This window comes from Vigna unguiculata, chromosome 5 (genome assembly GCF_004118075.2).
Source record: "Vigna unguiculata cultivar IT97K-499-35 chromosome 5, ASM411807v1, whole genome shotgun sequence".
NCBI classification, from domain to species: domain Eukaryota; kingdom Viridiplantae; phylum Streptophyta; class Magnoliopsida; order Fabales; family Fabaceae; genus Vigna; species Vigna unguiculata.
Genome location: NC_040283.1, coordinates 4,969,480 through 4,986,914, shown reverse-complemented (window position 1 = coordinate 4,986,914; position 17,435 = coordinate 4,969,480). Strand labels below are relative to the sequence as shown.

At 35.3% G+C, this 17,435-nt stretch overlaps 2 protein-coding genes and 1 long non-coding RNA gene across 3 annotated transcripts; 1 reads left to right on the top strand and 2 right to left on the bottom strand.

Annotated features, from left to right (window-relative positions):
• The first annotated feature begins 1,325 nt into the window (after window positions 1–1,325).
• On the top strand, window positions 1,326–10,582 carry LOC114183591 (sterol 3-beta-glucosyltransferase UGT80A2-like). Its single transcript, XM_028070665.1, has 14 exons — window positions 1,326–1,556; window positions 1,703–1,869; window positions 2,309–2,548; window positions 3,385–3,496; window positions 4,031–4,201; window positions 7,179–7,242; window positions 7,439–7,496; window positions 7,602–7,779; window positions 7,929–8,059; window positions 8,634–8,736; window positions 8,826–8,902; window positions 8,989–9,036; window positions 9,127–9,276; window positions 10,056–10,582. Exons 1-14 carry the CDS (start codon window positions 1,460–1,462, stop codon window positions 10,275–10,277), a joined length of 1,818 nt encoding a protein of 605 aa, XP_027926466.1. The 5' UTR covers window positions 1,326–1,459; the 3' UTR covers window positions 10,278–10,582.
• On the bottom strand, window positions 4,685–6,888 carry LOC114183592. The gene is made up of 3 exons (XR_003604394.1): window positions 6,019–6,888; window positions 5,845–5,918; window positions 4,685–4,796 (listed from the first exon to the last, which is right to left on the bottom strand). It is a non-coding gene; the product is annotated as an uncharacterized LOC114183592 (long non-coding RNA).
• Window positions 10,583–10,774: 192 nt separating the features above from the next.
• Window positions 10,775–16,165, bottom strand: LOC114183590 (protein LUTEIN DEFICIENT 5, chloroplastic). Its single transcript, XM_028070664.1, has 15 exons — window positions 15,739–16,165; window positions 15,415–15,628; window positions 15,025–15,096; window positions 14,800–14,910; window positions 14,278–14,469; window positions 13,981–14,142; window positions 13,196–13,291; window positions 13,003–13,104; window positions 12,669–12,701; window positions 12,282–12,362; window positions 12,108–12,190; window positions 11,822–11,953; window positions 11,697–11,757; window positions 11,479–11,544; window positions 10,775–11,354 (listed from the first exon to the last, which is right to left on the bottom strand). The coding sequence occupies exons 1-15, from the start codon at window positions 16,059–16,061 to the stop codon at window positions 11,157–11,159; spliced, it is 1,926 nt and encodes a 641-aa protein (XP_027926465.1). The 5' UTR covers window positions 16,062–16,165; the 3' UTR covers window positions 10,775–11,156.
• Between the last annotated feature and the right edge of the window lie 1,270 nt (window positions 16,166–17,435).

Sequence of the window (17,435 nt, the reverse complement as noted above, 5' to 3'; positions counted from 1 at the left end):
GATGTAAATTTTAGTTTCTGAAGTTAAAGTCATTTTCTGCTAACTCGTTAAAAGTCATATTTTTAGATATTTTTTCATACCTATTGCCGATAATAAGTAACAGCCAAAAATTTGTATCCATTTTTCATGATATTATGCATGGATCAGATATATTATGGCGAATTCGTCAGATTTCATTGTGTCTTCCACAATGGAATCTGAAAAGTGAGATTCCGGGTAATTGTTTCCATAATCTTCTTTTGTCTGAAGAAATGACTCATCGAAATAATGAGTTACTATTGATATCGACACATCTGAGATCGCTAAATGTTCAGGAGTTCTTCTACTTGGATGACTTAGATGTCTCGTATTTCTTGAAAAAGCGATTCGATTGATGGGATTTGGTATAATACTTATGAGATCGATAAGATTCCAATATTTATTCTTAGAACATATGGATTTGACCCCATAAGCGGGACCACCACCCCATAGCATGTTGCTACCAAAAGCAAAACTCCGTATTTCTTCTAGAGAATCTCCTAATTGTTCAAAAGCAACTAAAAAGATATTCTTTAACCAGAAAGAATTCAGTTCAGATATAGGATACCTATTTTAAAAGTCACGATCTTCGAAGTTTTGCATATTTTTTGTTTATATCTTCAGACGAATGATACATAGTTTTCTTAATACATATTAAAAAAAATATCGAACATGTCATTTATTAAAATAATGTTAGTGAAATAATTATGCTTTTATAGTGTATACTTTTCTCTATAAACACGAACATCTATCAGCACACATTCAGGGATAAACTAGATGTTTCAGTAAAATTTAAGAAGTTAATCTGAATTGTTTTTTATAGGTTAAAGTTGTGTTGTGGTTATTTTTTAAGTTTGGTGAAAGGGTTTTATTTTTAATCTGAAAAATAAAACAAATTTGTTTCAAAATGATGAAATAAGTGGGTAATAAATAGCATGTGAAAGCAAAAAATAAATGATAGTTTGACATAGCCTTTTAAAAATGCTTGACACATACTTTTAGTAATATTATTTAATATTTCATTATTAAATACTTATAAAATTTTTTTGTATTTTTAAAATAACTATAAATAAACTATTCTTTACAAATAACAATTATTTAGAAAGCAAAAAGCATGCTACATGCTGGGGGACACGTCCATGCATGCCGCCGACGACGACAACTATGCGGTGGTGACGCGCCGTGTACTCATCCATCATTCCATGACAGTCAGTTATGTTAACGCGGCACATGAAACGACGTGCTCTCTAACCGTTCCACGTGGCAGCCACTTGGGATTTTGTCATGCTTTCCCTTGCCCAGAAAATTCAAAAAACAAATAAAAAGAAAAAAGGAAAAAGTAAAAAGCGTCGGAGCCTTTATTCCTTCCTTGGCATAACCATAAAGCGTAACGAACCTTGGTTCGATCTTGGAAGTTCTCCGTTCTCCTTTCTCCATTCCGATGGCGGAGGAGAACACTCTCCACCGGGCGACCTCTTCCTCCAGTGACATCTCAGTCTCTTTAGACACAGACGCCACTTCCGCTCCCGCCTCCGCCGGTAACATTTCCTCCTTAATCTTTCCCTCGATTTTACAAGATCGTTTCCATGCAATTAGGCTTGTGGAGTAACGATAGTAAAAACAAGAACAAACACAACTCATGCGGTTACGTGTATTGCTTCTTCTTTGGATTGTTCTTACGCAGGGCCTCTTCACAGGAATTCATCCTATACGGAACGGAACACGCCTGCGCCTACACCTGCACCTGCACCGGTTAACGGTGATAATGATCTTACGAGAGTTAGGAGCAAGGGAAGCAGTGTAGCGGCGCTTGCTAGGTTCCTTGACGCCAAAGTACCCTTCAGGGAAAAGGTTTCACCAGAATTACTGTGTTCTATAATTATTCTTCGAATTTTATGCAATTGAAGGCTCGTATGTAGCAATGTGTTGCATTTTGGAAGGGGGACGTATATAACAGGACAGGGACTGTAGTGTAATTTTATGCTGTGACTTGTTTCTCAGTTGGAATTTTTGTTGTTGGGAAGATAGATTTATGCATCAGTTAAATCGGAGGTGTTAATAGTGGCGTGCTGAACTGTAGTTTTGTGTTGAATGGGATCTCAATTGTGCATATCCCCGCATATACCTAGATACATTATAGGTTGCCGAGTATCCTAACAATCATTCTGTATTGGTCACGTTTCCTGATACTACTTCAAATTATTTCTATCACTTTAAAATATTTAACTTGACGCTTTTAAATTCTCTTCATGTTTTTTTAATCCTTGAAAACTGTTTGCAAATGTGTTAGGTGCAATGGGTAAAACGGGCTTCCGTACTTAAGGCTGATGGTACAGTTGAAATTAAAGTTCCAGGAGTAGGAAGTAGTGTTCATGAGCATCATGTTAAATGTGATGAACCTCATGAGGAATTTTGGGATGCAATACACAATCAGGATATTCGACCTATCAAGCCACTTCAAATTGTAATGCTTATAGTCGGCACACGGGGAGATGTCCAGCCATTTATTGCCATGGGGAAGCGTCTGCAGGTTTTTTGCATTCCTGGTTTCTGAAGTATTAGTTTTAGACGATGATCATGTACTGCAAGAATGTGTTGTATATTGTTACGTTGTGTTAATGGCAGTAATTAGGGTTCAAAATGTTTAATTTTACTCTGGCGACATTTAATAACAATGGAAATAGGTTATCAGTTTGTTCTGAAATTAAGCTTTTAATGCCAAGGTCCTGCTTATGAAATATTTTTGCACCAAGCAAAAGTTTTGTAATTTTATAATTTTAATGCCAAGATCCTGCTCTGGCTTGCTTAATTGCTTTCAAAAGCCTGGGAACATAACTGGTCTCCTCCTAGTAACTTGTGGTTCAGGTTTTCTGTGCAAGTGAGCTTACAGTAGATTTATGGTTTTAAATTTTACAAGTTTACCAAATACAGTCTTGCATGTGATGTCTTTACTTTTTACAGAAATTTAAAAATCAGTTTATTTCACCCCTCTCTCTGACGTTGTACAAATTGAAATTACTGAAGTATGGCTTTGTGCCTGAGAGACGGTTGAACAGGACCAAAGCATTTTTATAGTTTCACAACTTGCAAAGTACAACTAAAATAACCCTTTTGTATGTCTTCCCTGTTTGTCCGCCCCATAGGAATCGTACTGACCCTAGAGCTTCATTTATTTGTTTTGACTATTATTGAAACAGTCAGCCCGTGTTTCATTATGGATCACAAACTTTCTTTTTAATAGCTTATTACTTGATCAAACTCGTGACACTATCGAAAATGTTGATGTCTTTATTTTCTAAAGCTTTTTCATTCTCTTTTCCTTTAATCCTATGTAATGCAACCTAGTTGAGGCTGTGTCTTTTGCAGGAAGATGGCCACAGAGTTAGGCTAGCTACTCATAAGAACTTCGAAGATTTTGTCTTGAATGCAGGCTTGGAGTTTTACCCTTTGGGTGGAGATCCTAAAGTTCTTGCTGGTTGTAAGTGTATCTTGTCTTAATCCAAAGCAAAATCTTTCTAGATCCAACTTGCTTTAATTATTTAAAATTGAGTAATAACATTACCTGGTAATGACTACTCATACTAACTTTTATTAGTAACTTGCCCATAGCATCATTTGTAGTTTTCTACTATTTATCTTCATAATTCAACACAAAAATAATTAATCAGATGAATGCAGTCCATTTTTACCAGTGGAATGGATTTCATGCCGCCATCTCTCCTTAACAAGAAATGTCATGTATGCTGTAGTTATTTGTCCAAAAATATGTATACACAAAAAAACTTTATCTAAAAAAATGAGGAGCTCTATAGCTGGAATAGAAGGTGAATCTAAAACTTAATATAAAATCACGAGGATTACTCCCCAAGAATCAATGGTACATTTTTGGTCATATGGAGGTGAGGGAATGTTTATACCACTCTTTTCTGATATAAATATTTGTAGCCGTTTAATGAATTGTGTTTCTTCTCTGTTCATGCTTTCAAATTATAAATATACATGTTTTCTTCAGATATGGTCAAGAATAAAGGCTTTTTGCCATCAGGACCTTCAGAAATACACATACAAAGAAATCAAATCAAGGATATTATTAATTCTTTGCTTCCTGCATGCCACAGTCGTTACCCAGAGTATAATGCAACATTTAAAGCAGAAGCGATAATTGCTAATCCTCCAGCATACGGTTAGATTTTACTTAAGATATTTTTTTTCTTTCAATTTCATTGTGCTATGTTTCATAATCATTATAAATAACATTTAAGATAATGTAGTTCAAGTATTTTATCAAGTAATCAGAGATTGCAATGTAACGGAAAATTCAACCACAAACTGTGTCCCATAAAATTTATGGATTTTTATCCTCTGAAGTGCTTGGTAAATACAGAGTGGTAATCTCACAGTTCATTATAACTGTAACATCCCATTTAATAGTTTTTCACACTATCAAACAAAATATTATATCGTGATCAAACAGTGCAGATAGTCAGGATAACAGTCATATATACACAATATATGAACTTAGTACAGTCCTTCGAGCTGTTACTTCTACATATATATATATATATATACATATATATATATATATATATGTATGTATATATATATACATATATATACATATATATATATATATATGTATATATATACAAAGTAATAGAAGGTGAAAAGGGTGCTAAACTACACCACTCCAAAACATACAACCAAAACTTAATTACAGCGGGCACTCCCTGCCATGCTCCACTCCTACTCAGGAGGGGTATCTCCACCTGGTTTCTGCCCTGCTCCCACCAAACACAGGTGATCATAGCAAAAGGACAAAAATACAAAAGCAGACAACACAAACAAGAAGGGTAAGCCAACTGAAAGAAGCAACATAAATACACTTCGCAATTAGAGAATTCATTCATAGCATATAATACAATCATAGTTTTATCGACTCAATATCCGAATTGTGTAAGGGACGTTGGAGCTCTTGGTGGCTTGCACCTGTAACGGTTCCCAGACTCTGCAGAGTCTGGACACATGGAGTATTCACCCAACCGTTCCCAGGGTAAGTCCCCTCCACGTCTAAGACTTGATCAAGTCCGACGACGAGGACTTCCTGCTACTCCTCACGACATAATCCATTCTACTCTATCTGAGCTTGAATGATTATTGGAGTTTCAGGATACCAACCATTTTAGATTTCTCACATCCTTACACACACTACTATTCCACTTGGATTTCCCTTGAAATTCCATTTTAACCTCATCTTCTCATAACTTATATTCATCCAATTAAATCATACAATACATCAATGATAGCATTCAAAGCATACAGGACCTAAGTTGCACAAGGATGCATTAAAGCATATATTTTTACCAAAGAAAACAGATGTGAAGCACTATCACTGCAGTGGTTCTCGCTCAGGCTAAAAAGTCTAGCCTAGGCGAGAGGTTATCTCGCTCAGACGGGTCAGTCTCGCCTAGGCGAGACACTAACAGTGGTAAAAGAGAAAAACCTAGGCGAACTCTCGCTCAGGCTAGACTGGTTCGCCCAGACGAGATCGTTATCTCGCTCAGGCGACCCCAGCTCGCCTAGGCGAGACTTCGCGCAGGAAGAGATGTGCGTCTCCTGATGCTTTCGCTCAGGCGAGAATAACTCGCCTAGGCGAAAATACCAGGTCACACACTTGTTCCCACATGCAACAGACCAGTTTCTATCAATCACCAAGTAATTTTCACCAATACACGCAATACAAACACGAATTCATCACTCAATTACATAATTCAAGCTCATCCATAGATTTTCTATACAAATTTGAGAAGAGGAGCTAACTTCCCTTACCTCTATATATCTTTCTAATGAACTTGGACCCTCCCACTCAAGAGCTTCAGTCGTACCACTAGAGAACTAGAGAACTGGAATTTCAGGTCCAAAATGAGATGGGTTCCCAACAGCAGAAAGGGATTCTACAAATTGTCGAATTAAAGAGGAATGAAATGGTTGGGAGTGACTTACATGGAGGAGAAGAAGGAGTTGAAGCTAAGAGGAGAGATTCTGAATTGACCCCGGGTTTGGATTCTGCTAATACAGAAGAGTGATTCAGAATTTTCTCCTTTGATAGAGAGAAGGCAGAGAAGAGAAGAGGGAGAAGGGTGTTGTGAGGTGCAAAGTGTTTCAGTGGTGTGGGTGGCGAGAGAGAAGAGATTAGGGGACTGAAAATTTGGGTCTTCACAATAACTGCGACTGTATTTTATCTGTTAGTCCATCAATGGTTACTAAAGTTTAAATTGTATTTCTCATCAGAAATCAAGAAGCACTGAGAAAGATAAAATGAGAAAAAGCTTAGAGAGAAATCTGGGAAACATTTGTTCTGACACTATTAACTGAAAGTCTAAATCATACGGGTTCTGCTACATTTACTGTAACTGATTAATTGATAAGGATAGTTAGACTTACAAATTTTAATTTGGGTACACTCAGGGAAAATATATCTACAGAAAAAATAGCTGGAAAATTTTGTATTGTGGTTTGCCAGCTTGTTAATATTGATGAAGACCTTATAAGGAAATCTTCGTACAGTGGCTTTTTTCAGTTGGGTTAGTTTTCCACATCAGGGTCTCTGTGACCCAAAGAGCAAGCTTTCTAGAGTTTTGTGCTGATTAAGTTTTAAACTACTGAATTTAAAGAGTGGGCAAAGTCAAAGGCATGGGCCGCAAGATTGTATTGGCAGCAGCAGCTTTCACGTTTTATTGATTCGTTTTTTTTTATGGGTAAACATCTAGATTAGATATGTTTTTGAGGATTACTTCATTTCGTTATGAGAGTGAAAAGGGTATACTATTAGTTTAGCAAAGCAATGAAAAACAAACTTATGGGAGACTTTTAGTGACTGTGAAAAGTAACGCATAACAGAAAGAGAGGGGAAGAAATCCTAGTTTTCTCAAGCTGAAATGCATGATGAAAGACATTGTAGACTAAACAAGAAATTCCTCCTTTTTATTACGAAGTCCCAGAGATGGAAACTACCAATAGGCTATTAACAAACAGAAATAAAGTTCACTGGCAGAGGAATATAAATTACTACGCCTCTAGAAAGCTATCTGATATTATTCACAGCTGTTATGTATTACTAAAAAATATTGTATGTTCTTTTAATGTATATGAACCTTATGCAGGGCATACACATGTTGCTGAATATCTAAAAGTTCCACTTCACGTATTCTTCACTATGCCATGGACGTAAGTCTTGTTTCATAACACAGGCTAATCCTACACTTAATTATACATGTCTACTGTGATTTATCTCCTGTGTTTATCAAGCATTGGCTTAGGATCTAAAATCGTTCTCAGTAGTCATAAAGAACAGGTAAGCAGATAGGTTAGAGGATACTTTTGTACTTCGATTATGCATGACAATGTTTTACAACATTTCCAGGCCTACTACTGAATTCCCTCATCCTCTTTCCCGTGTTAAGCAACCAATTGGCTACAGAGTGAGTTCTACTATCTGTCTGTTAATCGTTAATCTGAAATTAGCCAATCTATTAATATCCCATGGGATTCTAATTTATCGTTTTGTTTGGTGTTTCAACTCTCAGCTGTCATATCAAATAGTTGATGCTTTAATCTGGCTTGGAATACGAGACTTGATAAATGAGTTTAGGAAGAAAAAGTTGAAGCTAAAGCCTGTTACATATCTAAGTGGATCTTACACTCACCCTTTTGATGTGCCCCATGGTTATATGTGGAGCCCTCACTTAGTCCCTAAACCAAAAGGTTAGATATGTATTTATAATGTGTTCTCATATTTTAGCCCTCACTTTTCCATTGCAATTGTTATTAGATAGGGTTGTGAGGAATACTACCACAATCGTTATTTTGTGGAGGATGTCATGATAATATATTTGTCTTTTACTGATTTGCAGACTGGGGACCTAAGATTGATGTTGTTGGATTTTGTTTCCTTGACCTTGCTTCAACTTTTGACCCACCAAAATCGCTAGTAGATTGGCTTGAAGAGGGAGAAAAACCTATTTATGTTGGATTTGGTAGCCTTGTGAGTTTCTATACTACTGTGTTTTGGTCATCTAATTAACCTCTGATGACTCTGCAGATTACACTAAGATTTGTTAGTAATATATATATATATATATCAGACTCGGTGACTTGTTCCATACTAAGGTGTTAAATTAAAGGTGCCTCGCCTTTTGATCTCTAATTTTGCTTCGGAAGTTGTCTGTGAGAAGGGGAAGCTAAGAGATAATTTTTTTCTGAGTTGTTCCTGGAAGTTCCCACAAAGTCATTTCAGTTTTCAAATTAAAATTAAAAGAAACATCTGTCTTGAATGAAATTCTGTACAATTGTAATAAAGGCTTGCTGAAGAAGTAATGATGACTTTATACTTTGAGAAACAAATATAGAAAACGCTTGCTGAAGAAGTAAAAATAAAGGCTCTTCTATTTCATGTATTTGTTTGCCAAAGCAGAGATATGAAACTGCGGATAAAGAATCACTATACATATTGAGCTATAATTCTGCTTTTGATTGTATTAATCGTCAAAATAGATGTATGCCAACTTTATATCCTTCAAACACTATTGTCATGTAATATTTATTGGTCTTTTAAACAGCCTTTACAAGAACCAGAGAAAATGACGAAAATTATAATACAAGCTCTGGAAAAAACAGGACAGAGAGGTGTCATTAACAGAGGCTGGGGTGGTCTTGGGTCTTGTGAGTCATGATTTCTACTTAAAACATGCCATTGGTATACTATTTATGCTTATTTGATTGTGAAGTATGTAGTAATTTCTGTTTCTCAGTGGCAGAACGAAAGAAATCTCTGTATTTCTTGGACAACTGTCCGCATGATTGGCTGTTTCCCCGATGCACTGCTGTGGTAAATTTTCACTTAATGGAAGTACTAATGTTTTTTTTTTTTTTTTAATTTAAATTTGAGTTCTGCTTGAAAGTTACCAATTTCAGATACATCACGGGGGTGCCGGAACAACTGCCGCTGGTCTTAGAGCTGAAGTAATGTATCGGTGTAATGTGAATTCTTGCAATTTCAATATTATATTCCTCTCAAAATAATAAGATCTTTTCCATTCGGCAATTTTGCAGTGCCCAACAACCATTGTACCATTCTTTGGGGACCAACCATTTTGGGGAGAGCGGGTACATGCTAGAGGAGTAGGTCCTGCACCCATCCCGGTGGATGAGTTTACATTAGACAGGCTGGTCGATGCCATAAACTTTATGCTGAAACCAGAGGTAATATTTAATTTGATCACATATCAGAGCAGTTAGTACTGTGAATGTAGCATATAGAATGTGTTCCGCTCTACCCTTGTTCATAATCCATAAATATCCCATACCATAATTTACCACGAAAAAGCATTTGCTCGACATTAATGTTTTGGTTGGCGATCGTTAGTAGTATATGCTTATCAAACACCCATTTATTTACTTTGGTGACACACCGATTTATATATTTTATCATGGGAAGTGACAAAATCAAGTAAAGAAAAAGAAGAATTCACCATTGCTCCCGAAATACGGTATGGAATCATATTAACAACTGGAAATGACTTCACAGCAGTAGTTTCCCCTATTTCTTTCTTTAGTTAGGGAACAATGCGAATCTGTCAAATATGGTCAAGACTCTTATACTTTAATGAATTCTTATCTTGGAACTGTGAATAACTCGTGAACTTTAAAAAACATTATGAATTCTTAGAGATGAACTAAATCTACATGTCTTTTAGAGATTGAGAACCAAGTTACATCGATATGAAAGTATAGGAAGCTTGGCCGTGTTTAACTGTGATCTCAACATATTTTTCTTTTCTTATAATGGTGACTAGAAGAAACTTGGGACATTTTACATGTTATTCAAACCCGTCACTACTAGGTTGACGCTAGTGAGAGTTTCCGTTAGTTGCTAGTAATTTGTTATTATGGTAATAGATCTGCGAATTCATTGCCATCCTGGAATGCTTTTCGTTTTTACTCTTGCTGATGATATATATCGTTCTGGGGCTTATATACAGGTGAAAGGGCGTGCTGTTGAACTTGCTAATTCCATGAAAAATGAAGATGGGGTGCTAGGAGCGGTTAAAGCTTTCTATAAACATTATCCGGACCAAAAATCCAAGTGTGAAGAGGCCAAGGCTTTAGCCGCCGTAACCAAGCCCAAGCCCATTCATAAATATTTCTCTTTACGAGGATGTTTTGGTGGCTCTACATCTTCTGTGGATACACATCGACCATAAAAAGAGGAGAAAAAAAACTACATAAAGCACACTCGTCCATGTAATCATGTCTGTCATCCAGAGTAATTCTGATATAGAAGCAATTCCTAAAAGTAAATAGCCCCGGTGATTTTGCTGAGCTTCTCCAGAAGCATTTCTGAAGGGATTCCAGTATACTCCAATCACTGTCAACAGATGCTACCTTACATCTTTTGTTTTACTTTTAGTAAACGGTTTGTATGTTACAAGAACCAGTGTTTTGTAGAATACAACCAATCATTTTCTATAAAATTTATGGACAAGGAAGATGCAAATTTGTTGGTTTATTTTTGTGTACTGTTCTCCTCCAAGCACTATATTCAATTAGTGACTGTCCTCGCTCCCTTTATGCTAAGAGTGACAACAACAGAAACTTTTTAATACGTGATTATTAGTTAAGATTTGTTTAAAATTACAAAACTGAGTATGAGACACGATAAATAAGTAAACTCAGTTTTACAATTTTTAATGAACGTTCATCAATAGCAAAGCATTCAAAAAGTGTCAACCATTTTCTACTGCACTTTCCAATTTTGTTCTACATGTGCTTGGTGGACATAGCACCAAGTTTACTTGTGCAGTCTCTCAACGTCTAAATTTAATGTATTTACAAATTTATAATCTGAGAATACACCTTTTGAAATAAGAATTTTAAAGGCACGAAATATTTGTTGTTTTGCTCTCTTCCTTCCGAAAGGAGCGAGGGTGGGGGATTGTTGATTTTTTGAGGACATAAAGGTTCACCTTACTACATAATTCACTCAAAGCTAAAAGAATGAAAAGAATTCTACCCAAATTTTTCCCCTTTCCACTCATTTTTTATATTGTGTTAACATGGTTTATGATTTGTTTACACAGCAGCTAGGGCTGAGGCTGAGCCTGAGGCTGATAAACTTGTCCTTTCTGAGTTATTTCATCCTGATCAGAAAGGCTTACGGATGGATCCACTTCCAAAGTTGACATCTGTAATGAGGGTACAATAGGAGCTTTTATTCTGTGTGTTACAGTCATCTTCAGGCCTTGTGTCGTATGAATTGTTGCTCCAGTAGTCATATCAACCTATAGATTATATAGTATCAGTTTCCTATTACTAAGATATGTTAAACCAACCAACTTTAAGACCATCACTCTCTAGAACTTTAAGGTTATACTAAAAAATATGACAACATAGTATCAAACTTACAGGTGGAGCTCCAACTGCCATTTGAAAGTTGAACCGTCTAACAAGCATTGCAAGAGCTACTACAGTCTTTACCATAAGCATCATAGAAGCATAGAAACATAGATAATTACTCATTAGTATGCGTATAGTAATTATAGAAACATAATTATCACTAGTAATTATGATGCAACTGGCTCATTGGCAAGTACAAAATTTAACAGCATAGCAATGAACATTACCTCGTATGTAGCAAACAAATCACCTATACATTTCCGTGGTCCTCCTCCAAACGGAAGATATCTGCAAGAATAGATAAACTAAGACAACATCCTCTAAACAAATATATTAAATATAAGTAATATACTTGAAGCTTTGGTTAGTCTCGTTAGGGTTTGGTCCATCTAATGGCCATCTTTCAGGCTCAAACTTGTCAGCATCATCCCACAGTTTTGGACTGCGATGCAGGTTCCAGACAGATATGAATATGTCTTCACCTCTGCAAAAGAATAGTGACACATAACACCATTGATGCTCAATATATTTCATACTGAGAGAAAACAAAAAAGAACAATACTTTTAAACAAGGTGAGAAAATTTGGAAAAACTATTTCTTAACCAGTTAATCAAGATCAAATATTTATTGCAATTACCTCTTAATAGGGTACTCTCCAAGAACATCATTCTCAATAGAGCGACGAATCAACACAGGTGGTTGTGGGTAAAGCCTCAATGACTAAAATTTGAAAATATATATTTATAAAAGTCAATTACAAGATAGATATAAAATAATGATGAAACGTAATACAAGTATGCCATGTTTATACCTCATTGATCACTCGGGTTGTGTATTTGAGTTTCTTCATGTCTTCAATAGTTGGATACCTATCTCCAAGTACAGAATCAACCTAAGAAAAATCACTTATTTATTAGTTTCAACTGATCTGGAGTCCTGATATGATATCTGATACTAGTTTGAGAATTAGGGGGGTGTTTAGTTTGAAAAAAACGTTTCTTGTTTTCACTTTTAATTACAAAAATGCAGATTATTTTCACTTTGTTTTCTGTTTTCAAAGATTGAATAGGAATCAGTAAAAAAAAACTTTTTATTGTTTTTACTGTTTTCTACAAAAATCTGAAAACAAACAACAAAGTGACATTACTATAAATAAAAGTGAAAACAGACAAAGTGGTCCTTAAGAATCTCATGAAACCTCTTCTTGGAGCTTGGACATGACTCTAGGCTCCTGCATGCCAACAAAAAAGGAGAAGAAAAATATTCTTGTATTAGTCATTACAAATTAAAAATTAATTCTTCACCTACGTGATTACAAAAAAATAATTGTTAAGTGTATACATCTCAATTTGGGATTCATGGCAAGAAATAACTGAATTGTTCTGTTGATCATGAATTATTTGCAAAACTTCTCATGCCTGATTAACCAAAACTTTTGGAATTAAAAAAAAAATATTGCAATTCCATGTCAAGCAATAATAACCCCAGAACAATAATCCCCTTCTCATTGAACCTTGGCCTCATATTATTACCTTGGATAGTAGATAAAAGGTCCAAGTTAAAACAGCAGCTGATGTTTCATGTCCAGCAATGAGCATGGTCATTAAGTCATCACGAAGTTGCTTACTTGATACCTACAAAGAGTCATTATTTAAAACTTTGCACTCACTTCCAGTTTCTTTTTTATATATAAAAAAGATATAATTAGAGACACAGCTAACATACATCATCTCCTGATGCTAACAAGAAGTGTAGAATACTTGGATCTTTTTCATTCATGTACTCTTCATGAAACTGTAACTCTTCTTCATCCACTATTCTCTGAAAATGATAATGGAAAAATATATAAAACAAGTAAGAGCTATGATGAATCACAGAAGGGTATTTCGCTGTAAGACAAGTGAATGACAGCTGAAAACTTTCCATGTTATGAAATTGATATTTACTTAACTACATATGCACATCAAAGCTACTGTATGGCTACATACATCAGAGAAACAATCTTTGTTGTGCAGAAATGTGTGCTTGGCAAGACCAATATATATGCACATCCATATTCAGGGTAAACCACAAAAGATTTTCAATTTATGCTCTAAAGATCTAATCACAAAAGTTCTCCAAATCTAACTTGTGAACAGAAAAGGAAGCAAGAATAGTCAGATGTCCTGTGCTTCAATTTGGATGGAACTTAAATGATGAAAAAAAGGAAGAACAAGCATATGATTCATTTTTATTGATGGCCAAGTTAATCACCAAGTGGTTACTCAGAATTTGACTTTTGCTAATCAAGCTCTGGTACCAAAGTTTCAAACAGAAGATAGTGTTAGAGATCATGAAAAGATTCCGTAATCATGATGATGAACATAAACTTATATTCATAGCAGATGTAGGAATGTAGACAGCATATCAATATTTACAGTGCCTTTCTGCAGTGATATCACATATTGCATAGCATCTCACGTGAACATATTTGGGACCACAAGCTTGAGTCACACTAATGACAACATTACCTTGCATATTGCTATAAGATCATCAAGCGTATCATTGATCAATTTGAGAGCTGCATTAACCTTCCTGAAACGTGGTGATATATCTTTCCATATTGGGATATCCCATACCGGAATTGGAGAAACACTTCGATCTTCTGCTTCTCTCAGCACAGTATAAACAGCCTGATATGATTAAATTAAGTGCAACAATGTGAAGCTGGTATACTATAAATAATTCCTTGGTGCAAGATAAATTGTAAACTGGAGTGGTGTACATACAAAAGACAGAAACACAAGGGAATACTTTAAAAACTATACCTCAACTATACCGGTGTCATTCGATAAACTATCAAAATCATAATTGAATACTGCCTTTCCTATGATGTCCAAGGTCAATCGAGAGAAAAGTGATTCCATCTCTGCATCTTCTCCATCGGATGCAGCAGCATCTAGCTTCTGGCAGAGCCTATCTGCGGCTTGTCCAAAAAGGCCAATCATAGCTGCTACATACTATAATCACAATCAGGAAATGAAATCAAATGCAAGATAGAGAAGCTGTAGCGGAGATTTAAGACAAAGTGAGGATGGTGTAGTATGAAGTAACAAACATCTCTTATTGACAACATAAAATAAATATATCAAAATATGATGCTCTATGCATATGCCTTGTTTAATAAGTATTTCCTTGTGGCGATTCTGTTTCTCACCTACATAAATTTGAAATTGATTCCTCAACTTAAGAAGGTAACCCTTTAAACCATGATCTCAGCAGCCAAGAAATCTGTCTAGAATATGGTTCAAAGTGACTGTAAATAAATCAGTCTAAGACCAGTAGAATACCTTCTGGTGCAACGCCGGGACTACAGCACGGCGTCTAACTCGCCATATTTCACCATCAGCTGGGATGAGACCTTTCCCCATTACAAAATCTAGGATCTCAGCCAAGATACCCTGCACATGAAGCAGTACTACAAATTAACACGCAAGTACAATGTATGAGAGAAAGGAGAGAACAGAAAAGCAGTTGCACAGTTTTGGTCATTGCTGATTGTTGAGTTTGATTACCTTTGAATAAGCCTTTGAATTGTCTTTCAATATGTGTTTTGCAATAGTCGGATCAGATACTATCAGAAAGGACTGCAAGACAACCAAGAACGAAACACGGTTATCCCCTGAAAGGTGTCCTTTTCTTCATTGATAAATTCAGGTTAAGGGAGTTTCTCCCTTTTCTAGTGCCATGGAAGCCCTACTGAGATTACAAATTGCTAGAAAACTATAATTGTGGCAGCATGAACTGCATTTGTCTGTAAATTTCCCCAATAAAGAACACGATGATATTGCGACCGCAATTTAAAACCCTGCTATCCCAGATGAGGCTTTGTTTCCAAAGAAAAATAAACCACATTTCAGGTGGAAAAAAAAAAAAAGAAAAAGAAAGAGAAAAACATAACTAACCTTTGGTCCAAACGTCAACCTAAAAATCCCACCATATGTAAGGTAAAGTTCATACAAGGGAATGAAGAAGGCCACACTTCGAACAGCTTTGATTGACCCTTTTGCCTCAGGAATTTTGGCGTACACACCACCCCCTTCAACCCAACCAAACAAAAACTCCAGAACTTCTTTGGGCACCCCCACCTTTGCCAATCCCTCCATTAAAGAAAGTAAACTACATCAAACCCACAAATAATAAATAAACAAAAATTCCTCTTCGAAAAAGAAGACAAATTTCCGTGAAAAAAGGAATTTTTTTGAAACCTCAAGGTTCTTTATACTTACACAGATTTCTGCCTCACGGTGAATTCCCCTGAGGCAATCCTCGCAGACAATGCAGCTCGCCGTTTCTCTTCGAGAATGAGCTCCTTTTGTACCTCTTCATCATCCACCGAACCCGGGTCTCTTCCATTTGAAGAGGAACAAGCAATCACTGAGGAAAAAGACCCTCTCTGGGTTGTTATGGAGCATGGAAAACAAGAAGAAGAAGAAGAAGTGGTGGTGGCAGTGGCGACTTTGAGCCCATTTATGCAAATTTGCTTTGCATGGAAGCGTTGAGTGGAAATTGAAAGAGGAGGGGCTCGAAGAAGAGCAATGTGGGAAGCCATGGATCACACAAAGTGTAATTGGTCACAGATAAATAAGTGGCTAATGCATAGACATAATACTGTACAGAGTATAATTTGTGTACGCTTCTGAGTGGAATCTTTTGTGTAACCAAGGGTGAACAACTTGGTTAGATACCGTTTCTGGACTCTCTTTTGTTTTTTTTTTTCCATCAATAACTAAGCTTTTGTTCCTATCGGTGTAAGCCACGTTCTTTCTATGTTGTTTTAAGTCCCACGTTTGTTTGATCTCCACAGGTAATCTTTGTATGGTGCACAAGTCGATAACTTGTTTTATTGCTGAGTTTAAAAATACACTTTTTATCTCTAGTAATACCAAATATGGATAATTCAAAAGTGATTTGTGATCATGTTAGGTTGTGTTGAATTGTTACACCATTTTTGGTGATAATGTTAAATGAAAAGGTTCTTTGTCAAATTATAGGTACATGCATTTAGGTAAAATAATTGTTCATAACATGCTCTTGAAAAAATTGGTATTGTGACAAGTGTGTGGAGGTGGTGGACAAATTTAACAAAAAATTAATAGAATATGTCTATTAGAAATAAAAAATAATTTATAAATTAAAGGCAGATTATAAAGTTTTAAGCTTGCTAGAAATAATTTTGTGGGTGCTATGGACAAATATGAGAAAGAAGTGTGATGGATGTACAAAATTGGGACAACATCTCAATCTTACAATTATTGCTGATGCATAGTACCATTAATTAACATTATTAATGTTTCTGTGAATGAACTATTTCAAAAGGTTTGGAGGGACAAATATAAAACACTAGAAAAAAAAATATAATTTTGTAGTAATAGCACGTGGTGGTTTTATATTTAAGTAAGAAAAGATCAAATTTTTATTTTTATTTTTATATGATTTATGATTTTAGTATTGTGAATAGGAATGATTTATGTTTTATTTTGGTTATTCTATTCGATCTAATATTTACCTCGATTAAATTATATTGGTTTTTTATGTGTGGCTTAACCTCGATCCAATTTAAATTAATACACTTTTATACGAATTTAGAGATTTAGTATGAATTACAAGACTCCTTCTTATATATTTTTTTGTTATGAGCAAATTGTATTATGTTTTTCTTTTTCATGTTTTATATTAATTTTAAAAAAACTAATATGACTTGACTTAGATGAAGTCTTGAATTTATTTTTTTATAAATAGTGTTTTTGTTTAATTAGATTGATACTTAAAGATTAAATCTTTTAACAAAAAGAGGATTTTATTTTTAATTTTGACTAATTGATTATGCTCAATCATTCTCGTTCAGAAAAGGGTTGGATTGAGTTATGTTTAACATAAAAAATAAAAAAATTCAACCCAAATTTATATTATTTTTAGTAGGTTG